Source organism: Octodon degus, unplaced genomic scaffold (genome assembly GCF_000260255.1).
Source record: "Octodon degus isolate 3935 unplaced genomic scaffold, OctDeg1.0 scaffold00049, whole genome shotgun sequence".
NCBI lineage: Eukaryota > Metazoa > Chordata > Mammalia > Rodentia > Octodontidae > Octodon > Octodon degus.
In genome coordinates, this window is record NW_004524625.1 from 1,147,990 (window position 1) to 1,172,703 (window position 24,714).

At 37.0% G+C, this 24,714-nt stretch overlaps 1 protein-coding gene and 1 pseudogene across 4 annotated transcripts in view; one reads left to right on the forward strand and one right to left on the reverse strand.

The window, feature by feature from the left end:
* Positions 1–24,714, reverse strand: part of Uvrag (UV radiation resistance associated) — a 379,986-nt gene that overhangs the window by 259,631 nt on the left and 95,641 nt on the right. For all 4 annotated transcript variants that reach the window (XM_023716656.1, XM_023716655.1, XM_023716657.1 and 1 more), the window contains one exon: positions 12,195–12,277. In XM_023716656.1, the coding sequence (XP_023572424.1) occupies positions 12,195–12,277 (83 nt within the window). The remainder of the gene's footprint in view (positions 1–12,194; positions 12,278–24,714) is intronic.
* Positions 17,631–17,727, forward strand: LOC111817131 (annotated as a pseudogene).

Here is a 24,714-nt window from a genome sequence, read left to right on the forward strand (position 1 = left end):
AATTATATCTCAATATATATGAACTTTTAATATATGATGAAGGCAGTATCTGAATTCATGGGAAATGAAATGTGCTGGCACAAACATGTAAAAAAATTAATCTCTGAAGAAAAAAAATTAATCTCTACCTCACAAGGTATAGAATAGCCACACAATATACTGAAGAATAAATTACAAACTGCATTAAAGAATCAATAAGTAAAATATATGTAAATCTCAAGTAGAGGTTAGACGATATTTGTAGAATCAAGGTATAGGAAACACCCAAGAATACTCAGAAATTACAGAATAAATAAAAGGAGTATACAATACAACCAATATAAACTTTTAGTACAAGGTATCATGAATCAAGTACTTATGAAGTTGGGAAAAAAAAAATCAAGGACTCTTAGAAATTTCTGAGACAAATACAATTTTTTTTGTTGAGACAAGGTCTCTCTATGCAGTCCAGAATGGCCTTGAGCTCACTTTGTAGTGAGTTTGCAGCCTCAAACTCATGGCATCTTTCTGCCTCGGCTTCCCAGGAGATGGAACTACAGGCACAGGCTACTATACCCAGCATCAATTTTTTCAAAGTAAAATATATGAATAGACAAAATCACAGATTATGTTAAATGGTTAATAAATTTAAGAAAAGATGTTCAATTTCACTTGTAGCTCAAACTTGGTACTTGTATCAGACTAGCAAAAATAGAAGTAATGCTGATGTGTCATTTACACATCAAAAAAATGACAAAAATTTATGATACATATATTCAGCAGAGATTATTAAAGAGTAATGCCACATAATATTTGTGTCCTTTGAGAAAATAATCTGGTATCTTAAAACTAAAATTTTATAGGCTCTTTGACTTAAAAATCCCACTACTGAGATTTGAATCCACAGAAATAGAGGACCATAAGCTTAAGGGTGTATCTGCATATTTTTACTGTAGTATTGTGCATACTGCCAAAACAAACATTAAAAAACAAGTGCCCAGGTAAATATCATTTACGTAATAACAGGTAATGATGGAATAAACTTGATTCTGTTCCACTATACTAAGTGTTTTGTTGTTGTTGTTGTTTTTGTGGAACTCAAACCCTTGCACTTGCCAGGGAAGCGCTTATTCCACTGAGCCATCTCCCCAGCCCTGAAGTGTTAAAAGAATGAACTGAAGGGATTTCCATTTGGAATGGTTAATAAGATAAACAAGATGTAGAGTCATGGACTGTATATAATTTCCACTGCAACTTTATAGTAAGTAAAATCATATACACATATAAGTATACACATACCCATATATAATATCTAAGACATATACAGAGACAGAGACATGGGAAAAATATAGACAGATGTGGATAAGTCTGGACACTGTTAACAGAGTAATAGGGGTCATTTTGACATGTGTTCTGTGTTTACGTGATTTTTTTGGCAAGAAATAGGGAAAAAGGTTTAAAGAAGAAGATAAACTACAAAGTAAAAGGAAGTAGAAGAAAAAAGATTTCAATTAAAATTACTGCAGCATTGTTTAAATTCTACTTCTGTAAAAATATATGTGCTTTAATGTGTATGCTTACATAAATACAGATATATAGATGCATATCAATATATGCAGAGAAAAAGAATAACAATAAGAACAAATTGTGCTATTATATATAATACAAATTTTACCCAAAACTTACATTAAGTGCCAAAACCTCATTTTAAATTTTGATTGACAACCTTTCTAAATTTATCACATGGGCTGACTTCTGAGCTTGGCTCTGGAGGGTGTGCAGGCACCATGTCTGGCCGTGAATGTGGCAAGAAGCAGCCCAAGAAACAGGCCAAGGAGATGGCAAGGAAGACAGAGCGTTCAAGCAGAAGCAAAAGGAAGAGCAGAAGAAACTTGAGGAGCTAAAAATGAAGGCTGCGGGAAAGGGCCCTCAGGCCACAGGTGGAATTAAGAAATCTGGCAAAAAATAAATTGTTCCTTGTGTGTACAATGATGGTGACCCGGGATTCCATTCCTATTTAGATATCTGGATGCCCTGCTGTAACATCTGTTGACACCTGTAACTACAATGAAGTGTGTTCCTGGAGTCTGTTGTACATGTAAGAATAAAATTTTATAAGAGAGAGAGAGAGAGAGAGAGAGAGAGAGAGAGAGAGAGAGAGAGAGAGAGAGAGAGAGAGATCTTGGTCTATTGTCTCTAATTTTCATTCAACTATTCATACCTCAGGTGTAAATTTAAAGTAAACCCAGCCTATAATCCTGCCACAGTCTGCTCTTTGAATCTTTCTTCTGTTTTGAAATCTGTGTCATCTGGCATTAAACCAACTTATTTGAAAGCCTTAAAAAAAAAAAAATTTATCACAAGTCCCTGGTTTCTTATGACTTTAATGATCAAAAGTTTCTATTTTACTGATGACTTGACATCAATATAGCATAATGAAAACCAAAAAAGCACATCCTGGAGCCTGGCAGATCTTTATTCAAACCTGCTTCAACAACTGTTCACCCCATAGGCCTAGGCACATCTCTCCAGCTTGTTAAGACTCAGTGTCCTTATCTGTTAAATGCAGGCAGCAACCATGAAAACCAACAGATGCAGTCAGTAACTTCTGCAATGAAGACAGGTGTCAACTTGAGGTGTGGACCACAATATGCAGATGTGCCTGACAAAGGACTGCCGGCTCCCACATGGGAGGCAGCTAAGGAGGCTTTTTAACTTAGTCTGCTTCTCTTTGTAGATGAACTATCTCATTCCCTATCCTTTTACGTGAAGTAGTAAACCAGGCTGTCAGAAAATCCCAACATGTGACTATGAAGGTAAGACAGTACCTAATATTATTTATCATTCCATTTATTCCAAAATCAAAGACTGTATTACTAACAGCAAGCTACCAATTTTCACTTTTTGGTGTTGGTGCATCTACCTTAATAGTAGTCATCTTAACTCCTCCTAACTGATTGAAAATGAGCACACAGGCACTGAGTACGAGCCTAATCTCTACTATGAATGGAAACTGTATGACTTTTGCTATATAAACTTGGCAACATCTTCTGCTTACAGTGGACTTTTATCTATAGTTGCAATTACCACTTGGAGACCATCAAGTAGGGAAAAAAAGAAAACAAAGCAATCCCTGCATCACAAAAGCTGGCTATCGCATGCATAATTTAAAGATTATAAATGTAGCTCTGCCCTTAGACTTCTCATTTCATCTGTCTTCTAAAATTACCCTAAAATAATTTATTTGTTGTTCAGCAGCTCTCTTTTATCCAAGTAGCTGAATAAGGATCTTTCAGAAACATACAGAGTTAGATTAAAGTCACAAAATCCTGGAAACCTCCCCAGATGTTGCAAGGAGGGAGGGGAATGGGAAAAAAAAGAGCGAAGGTTCAGAGAACTGGCTGTTTCCTCAACCCACTTCAGGTAATAGTCTAGAATTTTTCTTAACAAATCTCATTTTACCAGAGGAATACCAACAACAGGAATAACAGAACTTGAGCCCTCTATAACCTGAAAAATAGTTGAATTTGACTGACAGAAAGAGCATTCAAGGCAAGGCAGATAGCTAAACAGACTGGAGCGTCTGCTTAGGCAGGTGCAGGGACTGGGGTTCAAACCCACACTGAGATGGCAATTGAGACTGGGCGTGGTGGTGTGCACCTGGAAGCCCAGCACTTGGGAGGCCAAAAGCAGGGGGATCACTATGAGTCCGATCTATGTACTGAGATCCTGTACTAAATACATAAAAGAGCATTCATTATTTGCTTAAATTCCTAATATACACTGTGATAGAACTGCTATGAAGACTTTCAATAAAGCAAGAAGCACTGGATTTGGGAATGTGGAGATGAGAGGACAGAGAACAAAGAACTAACACAGTGTTCCATATTATAGCCATTAAACACAGGGGAAGGCCATGCTTGGGGGCACATGCCTGTAACTCCAGGTGGAGGCAGAAGGACTACTGTGAATTCAAAGGCGGCATGAGCTACATAGCAAGACTGCCTCAAGAAACCAACACATACACACACACACACACACACACACACACACACGCAGCAGCAGCAGCAGCAGAAGCAGAAGCAGAAGCAGAAGCAGAAGCAGAAGCAGAAGCAGGGAAAAAGGAGTAGTGGAGTAGCAATAAGACAACAGGTCCTATGGGGAGGTTTTAAGCAATGTCTTTTGAATACTACATAGAGAAGTATGAAGTTTACGCTCTGAGTCCACATGATGGGTCAGAGATGTCTAAGCCCAATGAATAACAAAAATGATGTGTCTTTTAGATCAGTAGAGTATAAAGCCATAACATAAACTAGCTACGAAGACAAACTAGAGCTAGACAGCCTGGGTTTGTGTACCGATCCTAACAACTAAGTAGCTGTGTGACCCTGGGAAAGCTACTTAACCTGTTTTGAGCCTCCATTTCCTCTTCTGTATACAGGAAGTGGAATAGTTCTTACCATATAAAGATGTTGTGAGAAATAAGAGGCAATTACAATAAAGAGCTTAGAATAGTGGCGGCAAACTGATGGCATACATGTTATTTGCTTTTCTTTTAAGACAAAACGTACAAGTTTTTTCTTCTAAATTAAAATATCCATATTTAGATTTAATTGCTGTATTGGCCCTTTGTGATAAATAACTGGATTTTGCAGTTTGGGTACTTTAAAAGGTTCTCCATCTCTGACTAAGAGTAATTCCTTCCACAAAATAAGTGCTGAATAAATTATAGGCTACAACCGCATGTAAGAAAAATTGGAATTAAGGAGACTGGTTGGGAAGTCAAGAAACAGTCCAAGAAATCAAAGGTGAGAACAAGCAAGGAAAAGTAGATGGATGAGACATCCTATCAAAGAATCAAATAGATTAATAACCAATTAAATATAACACTGAAGGAAGAAGAGTGAAAGGAAACGAAACTGATAAAGATCACTAGAGCTCAGTGAGTGAGATGGTGCTAATACTATTAGAAAAACCTCAGAAAAGGAAAAAGTGCCTGTTAGGCCAGTGAGCACAGCTCCACTCATGTTGGAGTTGCGGCTCCCCTGAGGCAATGAAAGTACAAATGTTCAATGAGCACTGGAAAATAGGGTAGAAATCCAAAAAAAGTTTAAGAATTAGGTACAGACTCGAGATCTTTCAACATGGGATGTTCTGGTGGAAACTGTGGGAGCAGAACAGAACGCTCAGAATAATGCAAGGAGTCCTGAGCCTGAGGACAACAATCCCTAACCAAGAATCTCAGTAAGACAGAGAGGAGAAAACACAGACATGAAACAATGGCTTCTTTCAAGAATCTTCCAATGTGATAGTAACAAAAAGTATACACAGATTAAACATTTCTTTTCTCATCATGATTTTAGGATTAATACAGGTAAGTGTGAAAACAGGCAGTAAACATCAGAATGGCAAAAAAAAAAAGAAAAAAGGAAAAGCCAGTGGTGACAAGAAGAAAAAAAGAACACTACTTAGAGGAGACGGCTAACTCAAGATGAGGGAAATAAAGGAAAAGAACAAAACTATTATACTATTTATTGGGTATGTACAGAAGACAGTAACTGCCCTGAGACATCTCAAATATTCTCACTTATTTAATTCTCACAGAATTTCTAATAGAATGAGATAAATAATTGCCCTCTTTACATTAGTAAACCGAGGCACATGAAAGTTAAGTAACTTGCCCTAAGTCCTATATCTTGTCTCCCTTATATATGGCAGCTGCAGGATAGGAACCCAGGTAAAAGCCAAAGTCCTTGACTTTTCTTCAGATTTCCCCTTCCTAAACTGGCAAAATCAAGACATTTTTCAAAGGAAGAAGAAAACAAACAAAAATATTAGCTAGGTTGAGGGCCAGCGAGATAACTCAGCAGACTAAGCACCTGCTTAGGCAAGTTCAGGGACTGGGGTTCATTCCTAGTACCACACGCTGTGCCAGCCCTGCCCCCGGGAACACTGAGCCAGCAACAGAGTCCCAGCATGGTGGGGCACGCCTGTAATCCCAGCACTAGCGAGGCTGAAAACAGGGGGATAAGTATGAATGCGAGCTGTGAAGTGAGACCCTGTACCAAATACATATATATCCATATATCTATGTATCTATATCTATATATGTACATATATATATTAGGATGGAAGAAACCATGATTATTGTGTCACTATAATACGCTATCTCCTTTAGCAAGTCTGAAAGGGAAAAAAAGTTAATTCTTTAAAATTAAAAATAATCTTTCGCTATCAGAGAACAGATAAAAGAAGTGAGCCTGGCTTCCATAGGTTCTAGACTGCAAACTTGACAATGCTGCTCCTCCTCTCCGTATAACCTTTTAACAATTATCATTCTCCATCACCACAATTTAAAAAGGGAGGAAGGGACAAGTGAAAAATTTAACAAGCCAAAGGATAATAAGAGATTTTTAAAATCAGTATCTAAAAATAATTGCTTATTTATTGTACTTTTATCACCTGTTTGGTACTCCTCTGAAGCCTCTTTCTTGCTTTTCTCACTCTTAAATTGTAAAGTAAATGAAATTTCAGATGCCAGTTAAAGAACAACATTGACACCTTGTGGTGAACATCCTAAAGTATCAAATATAACAATGAATACATATAGGTCTTAATTAAATGTCTGTCTACCTATCTTCCAGGTGGTAAGAAGGAACCACCCTTACAAATGTAAATTTGGAAAGAGTTACTAATACTTCGGCAACACTGAAAAGAAACACAGGAGGGTGCAAGGAGACGTAAAGAGGAATCAAGATGGGTTACGTACATCTATCAACTTCCTACACAGGATGTAAACACTGTGTGCTATACATGCATTAATAAACTAACTTAAAAAATAAACATTCATAGGACCTTAAAAAATTGAAAAAAAAAAAGAAATCTTGGGTTATACGTTTCCCTATGAACGTCCACATAAAGGACTTTAATGTCCTGGTTTTAAACGCTCCAAATTCTTTCAACCAAAAGTTACTATTTTCTGTAATATACTAGAAGTAGAGGGTGGTATAACATTAAATAAAAAACATTAACTAGAAAATAACTCTCAAAAACCAGAATCAAACCACAGCACGCATCATGACTCCAGCCAGCCTGAGAAGTTTAGAGTTAAATCATATTAAGTAATTTGTTATAGTTGAATGGGCCAATAATAGTTCAGGTTCCTGAGTAGAAAATTAAAAGAACTGGGCTGGCCAAATAGCTCAGTGAACTAAAGCACCTGCTTTGGCAGGGCACAGCAGCAGGGGTTCAACCCCCTGGGTGCTATGCCAGCCCTGCCCCTGAGGCAAGCTGAGACAGGGAGGCATGGTGCTGCGAGCCTGTAATCCCAGAGCTTGGTAGGCTGAAAATAGGAGAATCACTACGAGTCCAATCTACATAGTAAGACCATGTACAGCCTGTCCTAAATTCAAAAAAAGAAAAAGAAAAGAAAATCGAAAGAGCTGCTGAGTGGAAACCCAGGAGCAAGTAGCTATGTTTACTGAAGATCACAGGATGTTGTGCTCAGTGCTGGTTCACACCAACGAACGTATAACACTGATAAAGAAAGTTATGTGAGTAACAGAAACACACTGCACTCAGGTCAAAGATGGCGGCAGCACCAGGAAAAAGGGGCTGCTAACTCAGGCTTTCAGAATTTAAGGGCTGACGCCTCTATTCTAGGTGCGTCTAACTGTACCTCTCGTGGCACCAGTGCTTTTGTGCCTGTGCTCTCATGCAAGGCCTAGCGTCTCCTAAGCTTCTGTCATTTTACTATCTACCTCTTTTAGGACCACAGTAGCAGGAATAACTGTTGGGTGCTCTTTAGAGTTAGAGGAAGGGAAAGGAGGAACTCAGCTCCTTCATTTCGAACCATACTAAATTCAGACTCTTCACATACAATTGTAGATCAAGTGGCAGAATTTTTATAAACCAAGAAAGAAAAAAAGTACATACTTTCTCCTTTACTTATTTTTTATTAGTACATGTGTGCAGTACATAGTAATCACATTCCTTGTGGTGAATTGGTACATGTCTCTAAACCATCTCAATTCCTTTTTATCCCCTTAAGGGATGGGGAATATATATATATTTTAATGACTACAACCAGGAAAAATATTGCCTCAATCAAGAGAAAACAATGGATGGCAGTTTAACTTCACAGGCATGGAAGTTTACTACCACAGAATTCACATCTGTCATGGCTAAAACTATGGGAAAAGAGGCACTGGTAATGGGTACTAGTTTGTCATGTCCAAAGGAACTAGTAGAGAAAGGAACATTTAACTTTCTAACTTTCAAAAGTAAAATTTAACCCTTCTAGTTCCAGAGTAACTACCTGGGCTTAGGTAATGCAGTTGAGAGACACAATCTGGTTGAGAAAGTGTACCTGTGTTAGTAGCTACAAATAAATTACAGTGGTGGCAAGGAAATCACAATTCACACAGTAATCTAAATTACTAACTTCTTACAAGGGATCTAGAAAATACCTTAAAATTTTAAGTCCCAAGAATCAAATATTCAAGATCATCAATCCTAAATATTTCAGTAACTACCAAACCCTGCTGAGTTGGCATTAATGGAGGACACTGCTTTTCAGAAAATTTACTCAGCCATTATGCTACATGCAACCTACAACCACCATCAAGGATGATGAGCCTACGAAAGGATCTACGAAGCATGAAAACTCCCCAACAGTCTCCAGTCTGCTTCTTACTTTCTGTTCACCTTCAGACAGGCCATTCAACATGTTTGTTTCGTATTCTATGCTTAAGATAGAGGCTGTGAGAATATAAGAATCTAGGAAAATAAAATGATAACTGTGAAAAAGCTTACACAAATTTGTAACATCACTGTTTCATCTTTTAGGAAAAATCAGACTGCAAGTTCAATGCATTAGGATAAATCAGGGATGATTAAAGGCAGGGCCAGGCTCAAGTTAGTCACAGTCCTCTCCGTCACAGCATGGTGCTTCACAAGCACCAACATTACTTCTTCATCACCTGTTCCCTATATCCCAAGCTGAACAAGCTCAACAATATGTACATATTTTCAACTCCTGCTTTCTATCTCTACCCTCTAGTTATTAGACTCTGTTCTGTTATACATCCTAAGCAGTCAAGGTAAAAGTACTTCTCAGATATGAATCAAAAGTCATCAAATAAGCTGAATGAGATGGCACATGCCCATAATTCCAGTTCTCTGGGAGGCTGAAGCACAAGAATCATAAAACGAAGCTGAGGCTGGGCAACTCAAAACTTGGGAGGAGGCTGTGAGAGAGACAGATCTGGGGATGTACCTCAGTGCAAAAGCTTCCTTGAGTTCCATGATTACTGCCTCAAAAAAAAGTCATTATAATATACGTGGTCACTTTAGTCAAAACCATTGTCCCTTAAGAATAATTTACACAATCCATGTATACTACAATTCAAGTTTCACAAAGGTCACTTTTATAATGTTTGAAAAATAACCATTGTTAAATGCATTAAATGTTTTTTTTATTTTTTTTAAATGTATTAAATGTTTTCGGGTTTTCATGTATCATCAAAAAAGTATTAAGATAATTAAAAATCCTCTGGGGTGTGGAGAGACTATAAGATAGGACTCTAGTTAATAAATAAGGAAGCAGGTGTCTAGATAATTATCTAGACCGTGTTCATTAATGGGAAGCCCCAATATCTCCATAGCCTTATTGGAAACACCCCTAGTAAATTGGTCATCAGCGAAAGGTTATGTTTTCTAGAAATAATATAATAAGGTTTCCTCATAAAACATGTTGTTGGTACATAACTAAATCAAGAAACAAAGGTTTTTCAGATGGGTATGACAATTCATTGTTAATCTCACACATATTAAATGTATTCATGCCTTCTACTTATACAGTCTTCTATAAATGTAAAATTACATGGTTTTTACAATGGTTTACGGTGAGAGACCATTTCTTTCACATTCAGACATTTGCCTTTCTTTTGTGCTCCAACCAACTGTGATAGGAGGTTTACATCAAGCCAACCTGAGGATACCAGTCAGTAATGGCAACAAAACATATGTGATGTATATGCTATGTATGTGCCACTACATTTAGAGATGCCCAAAAACTACACAGTCCAGACAATGTCATAATATTTCCTCAAGGACATCCCACTGAAGGTCAACAAGTTAGGTAAAAACTTCTTATATAGTAGATAAAAATGACTGATTAAAAGAGCTACACTAAAAAAAAAATAATAATAAAAGTTATACTTTGTCAAAATGGAAATTTAAATATTTCACAAAAATGTCATCATGCTCCAATATTATGTATAGTTTCGAATTTTCTCTGTAATTTTTTTTTTTTCCCAGAACCGGGGATTAAACTCAAGTCCTTGCTCTTGCCACAGAAGTGCTTATTCCACTGAGCCATCTCCCCAGCCCATTCTAAAATTTTTTTAAAAATAAAATAACCATTTCTTCAATTATTCTTTTTTTTTTCAAATTTATCAGTTATTTAATTAGGTTCTTAGTAAGAAGTTTAGAACACTAATTTATGAGGATAAATTCCATTTGTCAGAGCAAAAATGGATCACAGGTAGCCCCAGAGCTGAGGAACAGCTTTGATTTTTGCTAAAATCTGTGAGTCCACCACTTTCTGATTCACTTTGCGCTGCTCTGAAATCTGGTATCTCTCTTTCTCGGTGTCGAAGATCTCACCCTCCTGGTGTCTGGGCTTACGCAGCTGCTTCTTCCTGAAGTAAGCATCAGTGAGGTGTTTGGGGATTTTCACTTTGGTGATACCAATTTTTGTAGAGGTGGTAATGACAAATTTCTGGTGTGTTCTTTATAGAGGAACACAATTAAGGCTAAGAGGCCCAGTCACAAGTAGCAAGCCGCTGGCCAACTGCTTCAGGAAGACCACTCTCTTGCCTCTGTGATGTCCAGTGAGGATGATCAAGATGGTGCTGGGAGTGATGCTAGCTCGAAGTTTCCTCACGTGCTGACTGAAGGGTTTCTTACTGTGGCTCAAGAGCTTTCAGGACACATCTTCAGTGGCTAGTATCTAGGCATTTTTCGCAGCTTAACCACCCAGCTACCACCATTCTTCTCCCCACCGACCAGCTTTGTGATCACAGCAAGAACTTTCTCCTTTTTCTTAGCAGCTGTGTACTATCTCTTGTACAAAGCCTTTCTGGAATACATAGCATATCAGGAGTATCTACCAATTCCTCTAACCAGGACAGGATTTCGTCTACAGTAAGGCTGCCCCTTCTTGGACTTTTTTGCCTTCTTCACCTTACCCTTTTTACCAGTACCACTGGCAAAAGCCTCTGGGCTTCAGGTTTCTACTCTTTAGTGTCTGGCTTCTCAGTTTTTTCACCCGCCATCTTGCAAGACGGGAAAGAGCTCAGTTACCCTTTTGGATTCATCCTCTGACATACAGATGATATCTAATAGTCTGAAATTTATGATGTATTATATAAAGATTAGAAAAATACTGCCAGAAACAAATTTCCATGAGCAATTTATCTGAGTAGGATGAACAAAGGTTGAGTGTCACTGTTGACTTTACTTTGAAATGCATTTATTTTAGTAGTCTGCACCCTGGGAAATGTCCTTGATGATCCATCACATTTAAAAGTAATCCAAATTTTAAAATCTTTCAAAATTAAGCCAAGATATAATCTCATGCATATTAAATTAAAATTAAGCCAGTCATCTTTATCTGCTATATAAGCATCAGCACACTGGATTCATACAAAGCTTCTTTAGCTCTTTAAACATCTTTTAAGATGAATAGCAGGTCAAAACTCTAAGCTATGTTCAAGGCTGTTGGAAGGCTCTTCTGGCTATGGTCGGTAAGTCTAAATTTTATACCTCCAGTTGTTTCTCTTTAGAGTCCTAAAGACCAACAAATACTTTACATCCCTGTTTTAAAATCACTGGCTCTGGGCCGGAGAGCCAGCTTAGTGGCATAAGTGCCTGACTGACATACTCAAGGACCCAAGTTCAATCCCTGGAACCATAAAAACAAAATGAAATCATTAGCTTCCAACTGCTCTCTCCACTGTCCAGAGAAAAGAAGTGTTTTCCAAAAACTTTGTGAAGATCAACTTAAATCATTGTAGCTACAAAATTTATGACACTTTCAGTTAAAAATGCTAAGCCAAAACAGTTTCTGAAGCATTCTTTCATACTGAAATGTCACAAATTCAAAATGAGAAAGTTTATTTAGAATTAAGGAAGACTCTTCAGTTTCTTACCGTAGCAAAGAGAAGACATCGTAAGAATTTCGAACACAGTTCTGATCCACCTGAAGAATATTCTTCTGAGCATTTGAATAACCCTGAAATACATTAATTAATAATCAAAATAATAAGTCTATGCACAAATTAATCCTGTTTGCTTTTTCTTTTTTTTTTTTGCTAGGGGTTGAACTCAGGCCCTTGCACTTGCCAGGCAAGCACTTATTCTACTGAGCCATCTCCCCGGCCCCTCCTGTTTGCATTTTGAACAATATGATATATAAGCACTTGAGTAAATTTGAAATTTCAGAGGTTCCAAGAAGACAAATGTAACTTCCATATAACTAAAATCTAACCTTTCAGGCAAGTAAACTTAAATTTTCAGTTTCCCACAGAGGCAATGTTTCACCTTATAAATTATGGTGAACTTCCCAGGGGAGCTTCAAAAGTTCTTCAACATATTACATAATTGAAGAAAAAAGTATTAACAATAATATTTTAACTATGTCTAGCCACTAAATGTTATTAGGGGGGGAAATCCCAAGTATTAATCAGGAATATAACCAACATTCTCTCTCAAAGGAACAAGAAACGATTTCTAAAGAGACCATCCCATGATTCCATAAAAACAGGAGTAGTATCTCTTTCATTTAAGAGGCAGCATAAACTGTAGTTAAAATATTATGGCATTATTTTGAACAATTTCCAGAATTTGATAATTTAAGACAAATTCTTTGAGAAAATAAATTATAAAAACTAATACATTATGAAACAATAACATCTGAGTAGCCCTATATTTACTTTTTAAGTAAATAACTAAAAATATTCTCACAAAGAAAGTCTACATCCAAATAGTTTTATTGACAAATTCTATCAAACCTTAAAAAAAGATATCAAGTCAACTTCCCATAGTCCTCCAGAAAAGAGAAAAAAAGAAAATACAGGGGGCCGGGGAGATGGCTCAGTGGAATACGCACTTCCCTGGTAAGCGCAAGAGCCTGAGATCAATCCCTGGTTCCACCAAGAAAAGAAAATACAAATCACAAAACAAGGGTATTATATAACAAAAAAAAAAAGGATCAGGAATATATAATTATAAACATATACATCTCCCAACATATAACAAAATACTAGAAACAAAAAATGACAAAAATAAAGGGTGAAGTACGTGGAGACATCAACACCCCACTTTCAGTAATAGGTAACACTGGGCTGGGGAGAAAGCTCAGTGGCACAAGCACTGCCTGGCAAACGTAAGGTCCTGAGTTCAATCCCCAATACCAACAACAACAACAAAAAAGTAATGGATAATATAAATGGAAAAAGTAAATTTAAAGATAAAATAGTGGAAGATATCAATACTATAATTCAACTACACTTAACAGACATATACAGAAACCCTCTACCTTCAAAGAACAATAAATACATTTTCAAGTGTACATGGTATTATTCTCTTAGACAAGACCATACATTCTACCACAAAACAAGTCTCAGTAACTTTTAGAAAATGTAATCAAATCAATTTTTTTCTCTGATCACAGTGAAACAAAAATAGAGAACAGAAAAAATAAACAGAAAATTCACAAATGTGCAAAGTAAGTAACATAGTCGTGTGTGTGTGTGTGTGTGTGTGTGTGTGTGTGTTTCTGGTGGAACCAGGGATTGAACTCGGGCCCTTGTGCTTGCCAGGGAAGCACTTATTGCACTGAGCCATCTCCCTGGCCCAAAGTAACACAATCTTAATCAGGTCAGAGAATAAATCACAAGACAAATTATAAATGTTTTGAAATGAGTGAGAACAAAACAAAATACTAAAGAAACTCAAAGGATACTGTTAGAAAGTACTCAGAGAGAAAAACCTTTAAACATCTACATTTAAAAGGAACAAAGAAGGGCCATCCAAATAGCTCAGCGGATTAAAGCCAGGCGCAGGGGCCATCAGATCCCTAGTCAGATCCGAGGGCTGCGACCAGCACCCTCCCCTCGAGGCACCCTGAGAGGAGACTGTGCCTGGTGGAGTGTAGTCTGATCTAGTAGTGAAACCCTGAATACCCATAACCTGTAGACCCTGCCCTAAAATATAAAAAAAGAAAAAGAAGAAAGATGGACTAGGGAGACAGCTCGGGCAGTCTAAGCACCTGCCTGGCAAACTCAAGGACCTGGGTTTGATCCCCTATCCCCAGGACTGCGTGCCGTGCCACACCTGGCCACCAAAACCAGGCATGGTGACACGTGCCTGTAATCCCACCAGCACTGAGGAGGCTGAAACAGGAGGATTACTATGAGTCCAAGCTGCATAGTGAGACCCCATACCAAATAAATAAATACTAAAAAAAAAAAAAAAAAAAACTTAAAAAAGAGCTCAAATCAATAATCTAAACTTTTGCCAGAACTAAAAAAAAAAAGAAACTAAATCTAAAGCAAGAATGGAAAAAGTAATGATTAGAGCAGGGATAGATAAAATATGAGACTACAAAAACAATATGGAAACTAAGTGGAACCAGAAGTTAGTTCTTTGGTAAGACTGACAATATTTTTTTTTAATGTTTTTAAATCTTTTATTTATTTCTTCCACACCAAAAAAAAACCTAGCAAAACTAATTTAACAATATTAAAGGATTATGCCATATGATCCGGTGATTCGTTCTGGTGTCTATTTTTGGTAACCACCTCCAAGTACACACTCCAAAAGAATCAAAAAGCAAGGATGTATACATCTACGGTAATAGTGGCATTATTCACAATCCCTAACAGGTAGGAGCAGACCAAGTGTCCACAGACAAAGGAATAAACAAAATATAGTATATTTATGCAATTTAGCCTTAGAGAGGATAACAACAGATGCTACAGAGTAGATGAACACTGAGAATATTGTATTAAGCACACACACTGTACAATTCCATTCATAAAAGGTACCTAGAAGGGACAAATTTATAGAAACAGAAAGTGGGAAGAGTAGAAAATTCTTCTGAAGCCAGGGGTCAGGAACAGAGAACCATGAGGAATTATTGTTTTAAAATGATAGAGAATTTCACTTTTATAAGATAAAAAAGTTCTGCACAATAAAATAGTGGTATAGTCACACAACAATGTGAATGTACTTAATGCCATTAAACTGTATATACAGTGGTTAGTAGGGTTATTTGGTTTTGCTATTTCGTTTTACGTTTCGTTTTTATAGTACTGGGGTTTGAACCCAGGGCCTTCTAATGAACTACATTTCCAGCTCTTTTTAATATTTTTAAATCAATCAATCAATCAATCATTTATTTATTTATTCAGTACATGGTCTCATTACGCAGCTCAGACTTGTAGTGATCCTTGTGTCTCGCCTCACCAGCTCTGGAATTCCAGGTGTACATCACCACACCCAGTTTTGGTGGCCAGCACAGTATGCCCAGGGTTCCAGGGCTGGGGTGGCACACAGTACCAGAGATTGAACCCAGGTCCCTGTGCTTGACAGGCAGGTGCTCTGACCATTGAGCTATCCCCCAATGTTCTTTATAATACTTTTGAGATAAGTTCTTGTCAAGCTGCCCACACTGGGATCAAACTTGCAACCTTCCCGCCTCAGCTTCCCAGAAAGCTTTGATTACAGGTGAGTACCACCATGAGTGCTTAACAGTATAAATTTTATGTTATCTATAATTTAACTCAATTTAAAATATTCTTAAAACATGTCAGGAACAGGTGGAATTTATGTAGGGTATTCAAAGATGGTTTAATATGTGAAAATCATTCAGTATAATAAACCACAAAACATGATCATCTCAACAAATACAGAAAAAGCATTTGTCAAATCTAACATCTTTTTATGATTAAAAAAAATTTTAAAAAGCAAACCAATAATAGAAGAAAATTTCATATACATAATGAAGGACATCTACCAAAAAAAAGTCAACAACCTATACCTAGTTGATAGTAAAAGACCAAAATTTCCTCTACAAGCAAGAACAAGGGTGACTACTCTTAATCACTTCAACATCATACTGTAAATTCTAACAAGCACAATTGAAGTGTGTATTTATATACATATATACATATGTGTGTGTGTGTGTATATATATATATATATATATATATATATATATATGAAATGGCATTCCATGTTCATGGGTATTAAACTTTCAAAGAGTTAATACTGTCAAGATGACAGTTATATATATATATATATATGAAATGGCATTCCATGTTCATGGGTATTAAACTTTCAAAGAGTTAATACTGTCAAGATGACAGTAATACACAAAGCATCTATAAGTTCAGTACCATCTCTAATACCTAATCTTCTAATATCCCTTTCAACAGAAATGGAAATGCCAGTTCTCAAATTCATATGGAATTGGAACGGACTGAAAAACAGGTAAAATAATACTGAAAAGGAGATCAAAGACAACTCACATGTCCTGATTTCAGAACTACCTACAAAACAAAAATAATCAAAACAAGATGGTACTGGACATAAGGACAGCCATACAAATCAATAAAATAGAACTGAGACTCCAGAGATAAACCCATATATCTATGATCAACTGGATTTCAACGACCATGCCAAGACTATATAATAAAGAAATAATAGTCATTTCAACAAATGGAGCTGACACAGCTGAATAGGCACGCAAAAACAATGAGGTTGAACCTGTCCCTAACACTGTATAATAAAATTATCCCAAAAAGGAACTAAAGACTTTAAAATTATTTAAAAACTATAAAACTATCCGAATAAAACACAGGGTTGAATCTATATATCCTTCAACCCACCAGTGGACTTTGAGGTATAGTATCGAAAGCATGAACAATAAAAGAAAGAATGGAATTTATTAAAATTCAAAACTTCTATGCATCAAAGGGCACTATAAAGCAGTAAAACCCACAGAATAAGAGAAAATATTTCATAAGTTACACATTTTATAAAGGTCTAACATTCAAAATATATAAAGTACATCTGCTGTTACAATTTAACAACATAGAGGGATTTGTTCTAACAGTATTTGTAAATAGGATATCATGTCTCATCTTGTACAACAAATAACCACAAGGAAGGCAGAATGCAATGTGTTAATTATTGGAACTGTCCTACCAATTTGATTTGAAACTGTCTCTTTGGTATTTATTTCTCAATAAAATTATGGGAAAAAAAATAATTTAACGACAATCATTTGAAAATGAGCAAAGAAAGAGACAAGGTATTTCTCCTAACAAACAGCCAACAAGCTCATGAAAAGCTGCCTTTTATCATTAGTTGTTAGGGATATGCAATGAAATATTACTTCATATCCACAAGGGTGGCTGTAATTCTGAAAATAATAAAAATAATAAACAGAAAACACAAGGATGTGTTAGCAAAGATGTGGAAAAATGAAGGGCTTTTATGCATGGCTGTTAGGAATGTACAACGGTCAGTCACTGTGGAACAGTTAAGCAAATTCTCAAAAAGTTAAAACACAGAGCTCCTGTGACGACACATATGCTAAAATTAGAGCAATGTAGGAAGATGAGCATGGCCCCCAAACAGGGACGACAGACAAATTTATGCAGCACTCCATATTTTTTAGGAAAAAAGTTAAAACACACAATTACAACAAGACATCAATTTTACCCATACCTAATAAAACAAAATAGGCACTCAAAGAAATTTCTATACAAATGTTTATAACAGCACTATTCATAAATTGTCAAAAAGAAAAGTCAAATGTTCACCAACAGATGAATGGATAAACAAAATGTGGCATATACATACACTGGAATATTACTTAGCTCCAAAAAGGAATGGAAGTACTGGTAGAAACAAAAACATGACACTAAGTAAAATTATGCTAGATACCAAAGAATGTGTATTATATGATTCTATTCATACGAAATGTCTAGAATGAGTAAACCATAGACTTGAAAGTAGTTTAGTGTTCGTCAGGGATTTGGAGGAGGGCAAAATGGAAAGTGATTACCAATCGGTGCAACTTTTTCTTTAAGGTGATAAAAAATGTTCTGCAACCTGGTAGAAGCAGGGTTTATATAATGGTGTGACTGTATCGCTGTCACTACACTGTACACTTTAAAATAATTAGTTTATAGTACATTAATTTCCCTTCAAGTTTAAAAAATAGATGGCTACAAAATGAGCTACATATTGTGAGAGCAAATAAAAAGAAAGGACAAACAGGAGACAATCCTATTAATGAGGTTCAAAATCCAACTAATGATTCTCAGGACAAATGATTAATGATGTTCTACTTAACTTTCCATTTCTATTCTTTTTCCCCTCAGTACTGAGAACAAACCCACGCGTACTCCACCACTAAGCCATTAGACCCAACCCTTTTATTATTTGCCTTTTAATCAGGGTCTCAATAGGGTGCCCAGGCTAGGCTTGAACGTGTGGTCTTCCCGCCTGGGCCTCCAAAGCAGCTGGGACTACACCTGGGCGTCACCACATCCCGCTAGCTTTTTTTAATTTTATGTAAGAAACTGCCAAACATTTTTTCTTACTTTTAAAAAATCATCTACATCCACAAATGAACAATTAAAAGCAACACATTATAACAGGGAAAGCACGTTCAACTGCATGCCTGGACCCTGGGTTTTAATTCATTTTGCTTTTACATACATGAGGAAAACCACTTAAATCCTTTACTCCTCGGTTTCTTTAACTATAAAATGAGACTAGTACTACTAAAGACAATAATAAAAAAGAGTACTTACGAGCCTTTGCATGCACCAGGCAATATTGTTTTCCATGTTAACATTAATGTTTAAATGCTACTATATTAAATGTTACCACATTCAATGCTCCCACAATCCTGTGAATAGGTGCTATTATTATCCTCACTTGAAAGGTGAGGAAACTGAGACACAGAGAGGATTAAGCACAAGAGCCATGCAGTCTGGCTCCACAGCCTAAGTTCCTAATGACCATACTACACTAGATGATCTTTCAGACCTTTTCCAATTCGGAAATTCTGGGTCCACGTACATTTAAGGCAACTTAAGGACATTATTAAGCCCTTCTACTTCAGCGTCACTTAGCAATTAACATTCTTAAAATATGCTAAGAGCCTTGTTCTGATCGGCATCTGGCTTCACCAGATGCACGATTCTGACAGAGCACTGATGAAAGATTATAATGGAAAGAAAAGACCCATTCACATCTAGCTATCTGTGTGAGATACTGCCAAGTGCCAGAGAGTCTAAAAAAGATTTACATGTCACTTGAAAGTCTTCTGCAGCCAGGCCTAATGATTCTTTCTCAAGGAAGAGAACAGTCGCCGGTCTGGTTACTGCCTGTTAAAACTGTTCAGGGAAACAGATAATTTCCCATAGTCAATAAGCAGAAGTAATTCCAGACAAATCAGGTGTTTTTCTAGATCAGTGGTCAGCAAACTTTTTCCATAAAGGGCCAGATACTATTTTTGGCTTTGGGGGCCATATGTCGTTCTATGACTAATTTTTTCAAATTCCTTAAAACTGTAAAAATCATTCTTAACTCACAGGACACACAAAAGCATGTGCTGGTCTATAATTTGCTTACCCCTATACTAGCTCACTGGATAAGTCATCTTTTAAAACATGATACTGTACATTTTGAGAGTTTTAGCTGATAAAACTGTCACAAGATTTTCCTTAACTTCATTACAACTGCAAAAGTCACACAGAAATAACTTACTCGGCAGAATAATTAATTTTGAAGGAAATAGCATTATATATCCTTATTCATTTCAGTATTCACTGAACACTTGGTACACAGAGGGTGTTAGGCCAATCGTGCTAACAGCCCCACAAAGTACATAACCCAATTTGATTTCTAACTGAAGTAAATAATGCAAGAGCATCATAAAATAATGTATTATAAAGCTACAGTAGTTCTGATACGGTACAGATTCCATCTAGGAGAAGCAGGAACATCAAAGGCAGCAGAGATGGCAGAACTGGGATGGATTAGGTAGTACTGAAAAGCTGCTGGCAGGGAAGGAAAGCCCCACACAGACTGAACACCTTTAGCCAAAGCATGACAGTGGGAGAACATAAGCTGCATTCAGAGAAAATTAAATAGTCGTCCAATTTGTTCAGCTTCAGTGATGTGGAAATTATTTGGAACGCTAGAGAGGAAAGTAGTGGGAGATACAGCTGAATACATAGGCCAGGAGGTCCAGGGCACCAAAAGCCTTGAATCTTGTGCTACAAGGTAAAGACAACTTATGGGCAACAAAGACTCATGCAGGGGTCTCTGACACTGTAGAATAATGATCAGAGATGTATAAGGAAGGTTACTTTGGTCATGATAAATATGATGACTTACAGGAGGCAAAATGCCCAAATACCAGTAAGCTGGCTATTATAAAAATCTATCTATACTAGAAGTACTGAGAGCCCAAACTGCATCAATAACAATGATCTTGAGGAAAAGGCAGGAGGAAGAAACAGAGAGAAGGGGAGAGAGAGACAGAGGAAGAGAAGCAGAGATAGAACCAAAAATAGTACACAACCGACTGAATTTGGACTGATGGACAGAAGGAAATAAGGTCAGAGATTTAGATACATCAGCAGACAATGAAAATTCATGTAATTTTAAAGCAAAGGAATAAAAAATGGAAGTAAGCTTTAGCAAGATTTATCAGGCAGGGGTAAGCAAGACAGAGTGGAAGCAGCAAGTGGAATCCACAGGCCCGCAAGGAAACTACTGCAATAACCCAGACCTTTGGGAATGTTGATCTGAGGTTGGATTGCACCAATGAAGCTGAAAGTAGCCATGGATACAAGAGATATTTCAAAGCAAAACTTTAGAGTCTAGTAGCTGACAGAACATGCAGATAAAAAGATATCAATCAAAACTGACATGACTTAAGTCTTGGATAAATGGAATAGTTAATAAAGATGTAGAAAACTGGATAAGAAACAAGCCTGGATAGAAAATTGAAGAGTTCCATTCAAAGTGTAATAATTTAGAAACAACAGGTGTCTATCCAGAAACAGACACCACGGAGACAGCAAGAATAACAATTTTGAGTAACAACCATACTAAAAATGACAACCAAGAAATACATCCCAATGGAACTTCCAGTTATTTATCACTATGGAAGTTTTAATCTCTCATTCAACAAATATTTATTGAACTGTTATTATACAACAAGCACAGTGCTAAGCACTAGGAATAAATTGTGAAGACAGACACTGTCCTTGCCTTCATGTAGATTACAGTCTGGCAGGAAAGAGAGACAAGCAAGTGAGCAATCAGAATACAACAGAAGAAGGTAGTGGTGCGTGAAATGTACTGCCAGGTACTACAGGAGCATTTTTAAAAAGGGGGTACACAAACTTCACTTAACAAATATACCATGGGCCAAGTTTGCTACCCATGGAGGCTCCTGAAGCAAATTCCTAGTAGACACTGAGCAAAAACAGTATGTAGTCAAATCAAGAATACTCCAATGGTATAATCAAGTGTCTACACAAAATACTTTAAATTCAAAAATTAAAAGAACAAAATTACTTAAAGGACTAGTAACTATAATAACTTGTTAGAAAAATCACACAAATATGTAAATTGTGACAACTAAAATTAAAGTGTGGGTGGGAGAAGATTTAACTTAGATTTTTCTTCAACGTAGTCAAATTTACAGTGCAATCCATTTAAAATAAACTGCTAAAGGCTCAAGTTAACTACATCTGACATTGCCAGTCCTGCTGATAACCCACTACCATTATGGACTACTGGACTATATGGATTATTTTGCTGAATTCTCGCATCTACATTATCTGAATGGCAATGGAATACCCACCTCTGACAAAACTAAACAAAAAAAGGGGGATACAAATGAAGGACTATATTGTATTAATATATATACAAATTAGGGTAGATATACAGTTACTTTCAATGAGAACATTTGTACTAATAGTGTTTAGACAAGATATCATGTCTGCATTTTGTACTATGAATAACTACTAGGAAGACAACAATATGCAATGGAGTAACAATTGTAACTGTCCTACTAACCTGTTTTGAAACTGTCTCATTGCTATTTCTTTATCAATAAAATTAAGAAAAATAAAATTTAAAAAAGAAAGAAATATACCATGGGCCAGTGAGATAGCTCAGTGGCCTAAAGCGCCTGCTTAGGCAAGCTTAGGCAAAGCACAGAGACAGTGGTTTGATCCTTGGCACCACACACCACGCCAGCCCTGCCTGGGCACGCCTGAGCTGACCACACACAAAAAAGAGATATACCTCAGAAAAAGAAAACCTTCTTATGATAATAGGCAAATACTGAAATGGAGAAATTGTATCATAAGAAAAGGTTAAGTGTGAGATATTTAGAAATAAGAAATTAAAGGTTAAACAGATAATTCAGCAGATTGAAGTGCCTGCTTAGGCAGACTCAGGGGCCGGGGGGTTCGATCCCAGCCTGCCATGCCAGCCCCAACCCTAGGGCACCCTGAGACAGCAAACGAGACTGGGCATGGCAATGCACGCCTATAATCCCAGCACTTGGAAGGCTGAAAAACAGGAAGGATCAGTACAAGTCTGATCTGTGTAGTAAGACCCTGTAGACCCTGTATTGAATACATAAAAAAAAAAAAAAAGAAAGAAAAGAAATAAGAAATCAAGTCACAATAGGACTTTGCAAGCTACAAGCATGCTTAGGCAAGCACAGGAATCAGGGTTCAATCCCCAGTACCGCACACCATGCCAGCCCCGCCCTCTGGTGTACTGAGCCAGCAAATGAGTCTGGATGTGGTGGTGCACCCCTATAATCCCAGCGCTGGGAAGGCTGAAAACAGGAGGATCACTATTGAGTCAAGACCTATGTGGTGAGACTCTGTACCAAATACATAAAATTTTTAAAAAGCTGTTAATTAAGCTATTAATTATTAGTGGAAAACACTATACTGACTTGATTTGAAAAAAGGAGGGACATGAGTAGCATTTTGGACATATCAATAAGTAAAGAAGTAGTAGGTATTTGATAAGGCCACCATCAGTAGTGATTCTAAGAGAAAGGGCTCCAGAATGACTCCTTTGATTTGACCTGAGAAAGGGTATTACTATGCCCTAACTGAAGGAACACATTAGTAACTGGGTTTTCTTTTTGTTTGTTTTGGGTCTGGTTCTTTTTTTTTTTTTTTTAAAGTACCAGGGATTGAACTCAGCACCTTGCACTTGCCAGGCAAGCACTTATTCCACTGAGCTATCTCCCCAGCCCCTGGATCTGGTTCTTCTTTGCTTGTTTTTGGAAGTACTGGAGATTCAACCCAGGGCCTTGTGCAAGTACTCTACTACCTGAGCCTCAACCATCTCTTTCATTCTTTCATTTAAATTTTAAAACAAAACAAGGTCTTGCAAAGTTGCTTAGGTAGACCTCAAACTTGAATCCTCTTCAGCCTCTTAAGTGGCTGGGATTATAGCCATGTTCCATGCCTAGCTAGGAGGAGGCCTTTGGAGAGGAGGAAGGGAACTGAGCTCAGTATGGGCTATAGGAATACAGGTCTGTGAAATATCCAAGCAGTGGACACAAGTCTAGAGATCTGAAATACCCAGACACAATGTGTTATTAAGAAGATAAAAGTCCAATGGAAATCCCACAACAACTTAAAGACTCTCCTGAAAGCTTTCCCCAGCATGAACTGACAAGTGTTCTACATGTTACTACTCCTCAAACCATTAGTGAGCTTTGCATATAGCTTTTCTTTACTTAGTCAGACAGAATAACATGGGTGCCAAGGGTCCACCCCACTTCTTAGACATTTTTCCAGATATAATGAATATGTATTTAAAACAGAGTGTTTATTTGTAAGAGTATTCCTACAATAGCTACCTGAAAGTGTAAGCCAAATTTAAATGAAGAAAAACTGCAAGTATCTCTGTCAAGTACCAGCAGTGCTTAGACACCCTCTGCACCATGTTCAGATGCCAAGGTGTTAAAGAGGAAAGGTGAGACCTCTTCTTAGACACTGCCCTGAATACATACTCTTCCTCCATCCCAACTAGGCCAGGATTTCAGACTTACTTTTCCCTCAAAATAGTAAGACACAGTGAGCAATGAACACAGTAATGTCAAGCAAAGCTAGGGAGCCTGAATTCTTTCTGTTTTTTAATTTAAATCAATTGGGGATGAACAGATTCTTCTTCACAAGTCATTGTTTTAAAATACCTACAGAAACAATTAAAAGGAAAGCGAGAACTTGAGGATTAGACAATGAAGAGAGGGCAAGAAGAAAAGCTAGGAAACATGACAGAGGCAAAGCCATACATTTATATGCACAAGATGGGTACGGCAATGATCCTAGAATCTTCAGCATGTTTTTGAAACTAGCAGTTAATTGGTAAGATTCTCACTCTGACTAACTATATATGCTGATACCTATGAACTAAGCAACTGCACTGAAGATAGCAAAGTGCAATGGTAGGGTCGTGCTTGGAATGCCTGTCATTCTGGTCTTCTAAATACGTACTGCTTGCATTACATACCAATTACTGCCATACTGTTTCTCAAGTACATTTTTTTTTAAAGAGTAATAAATGAAAACAAGAGACAAGAAAAAACATG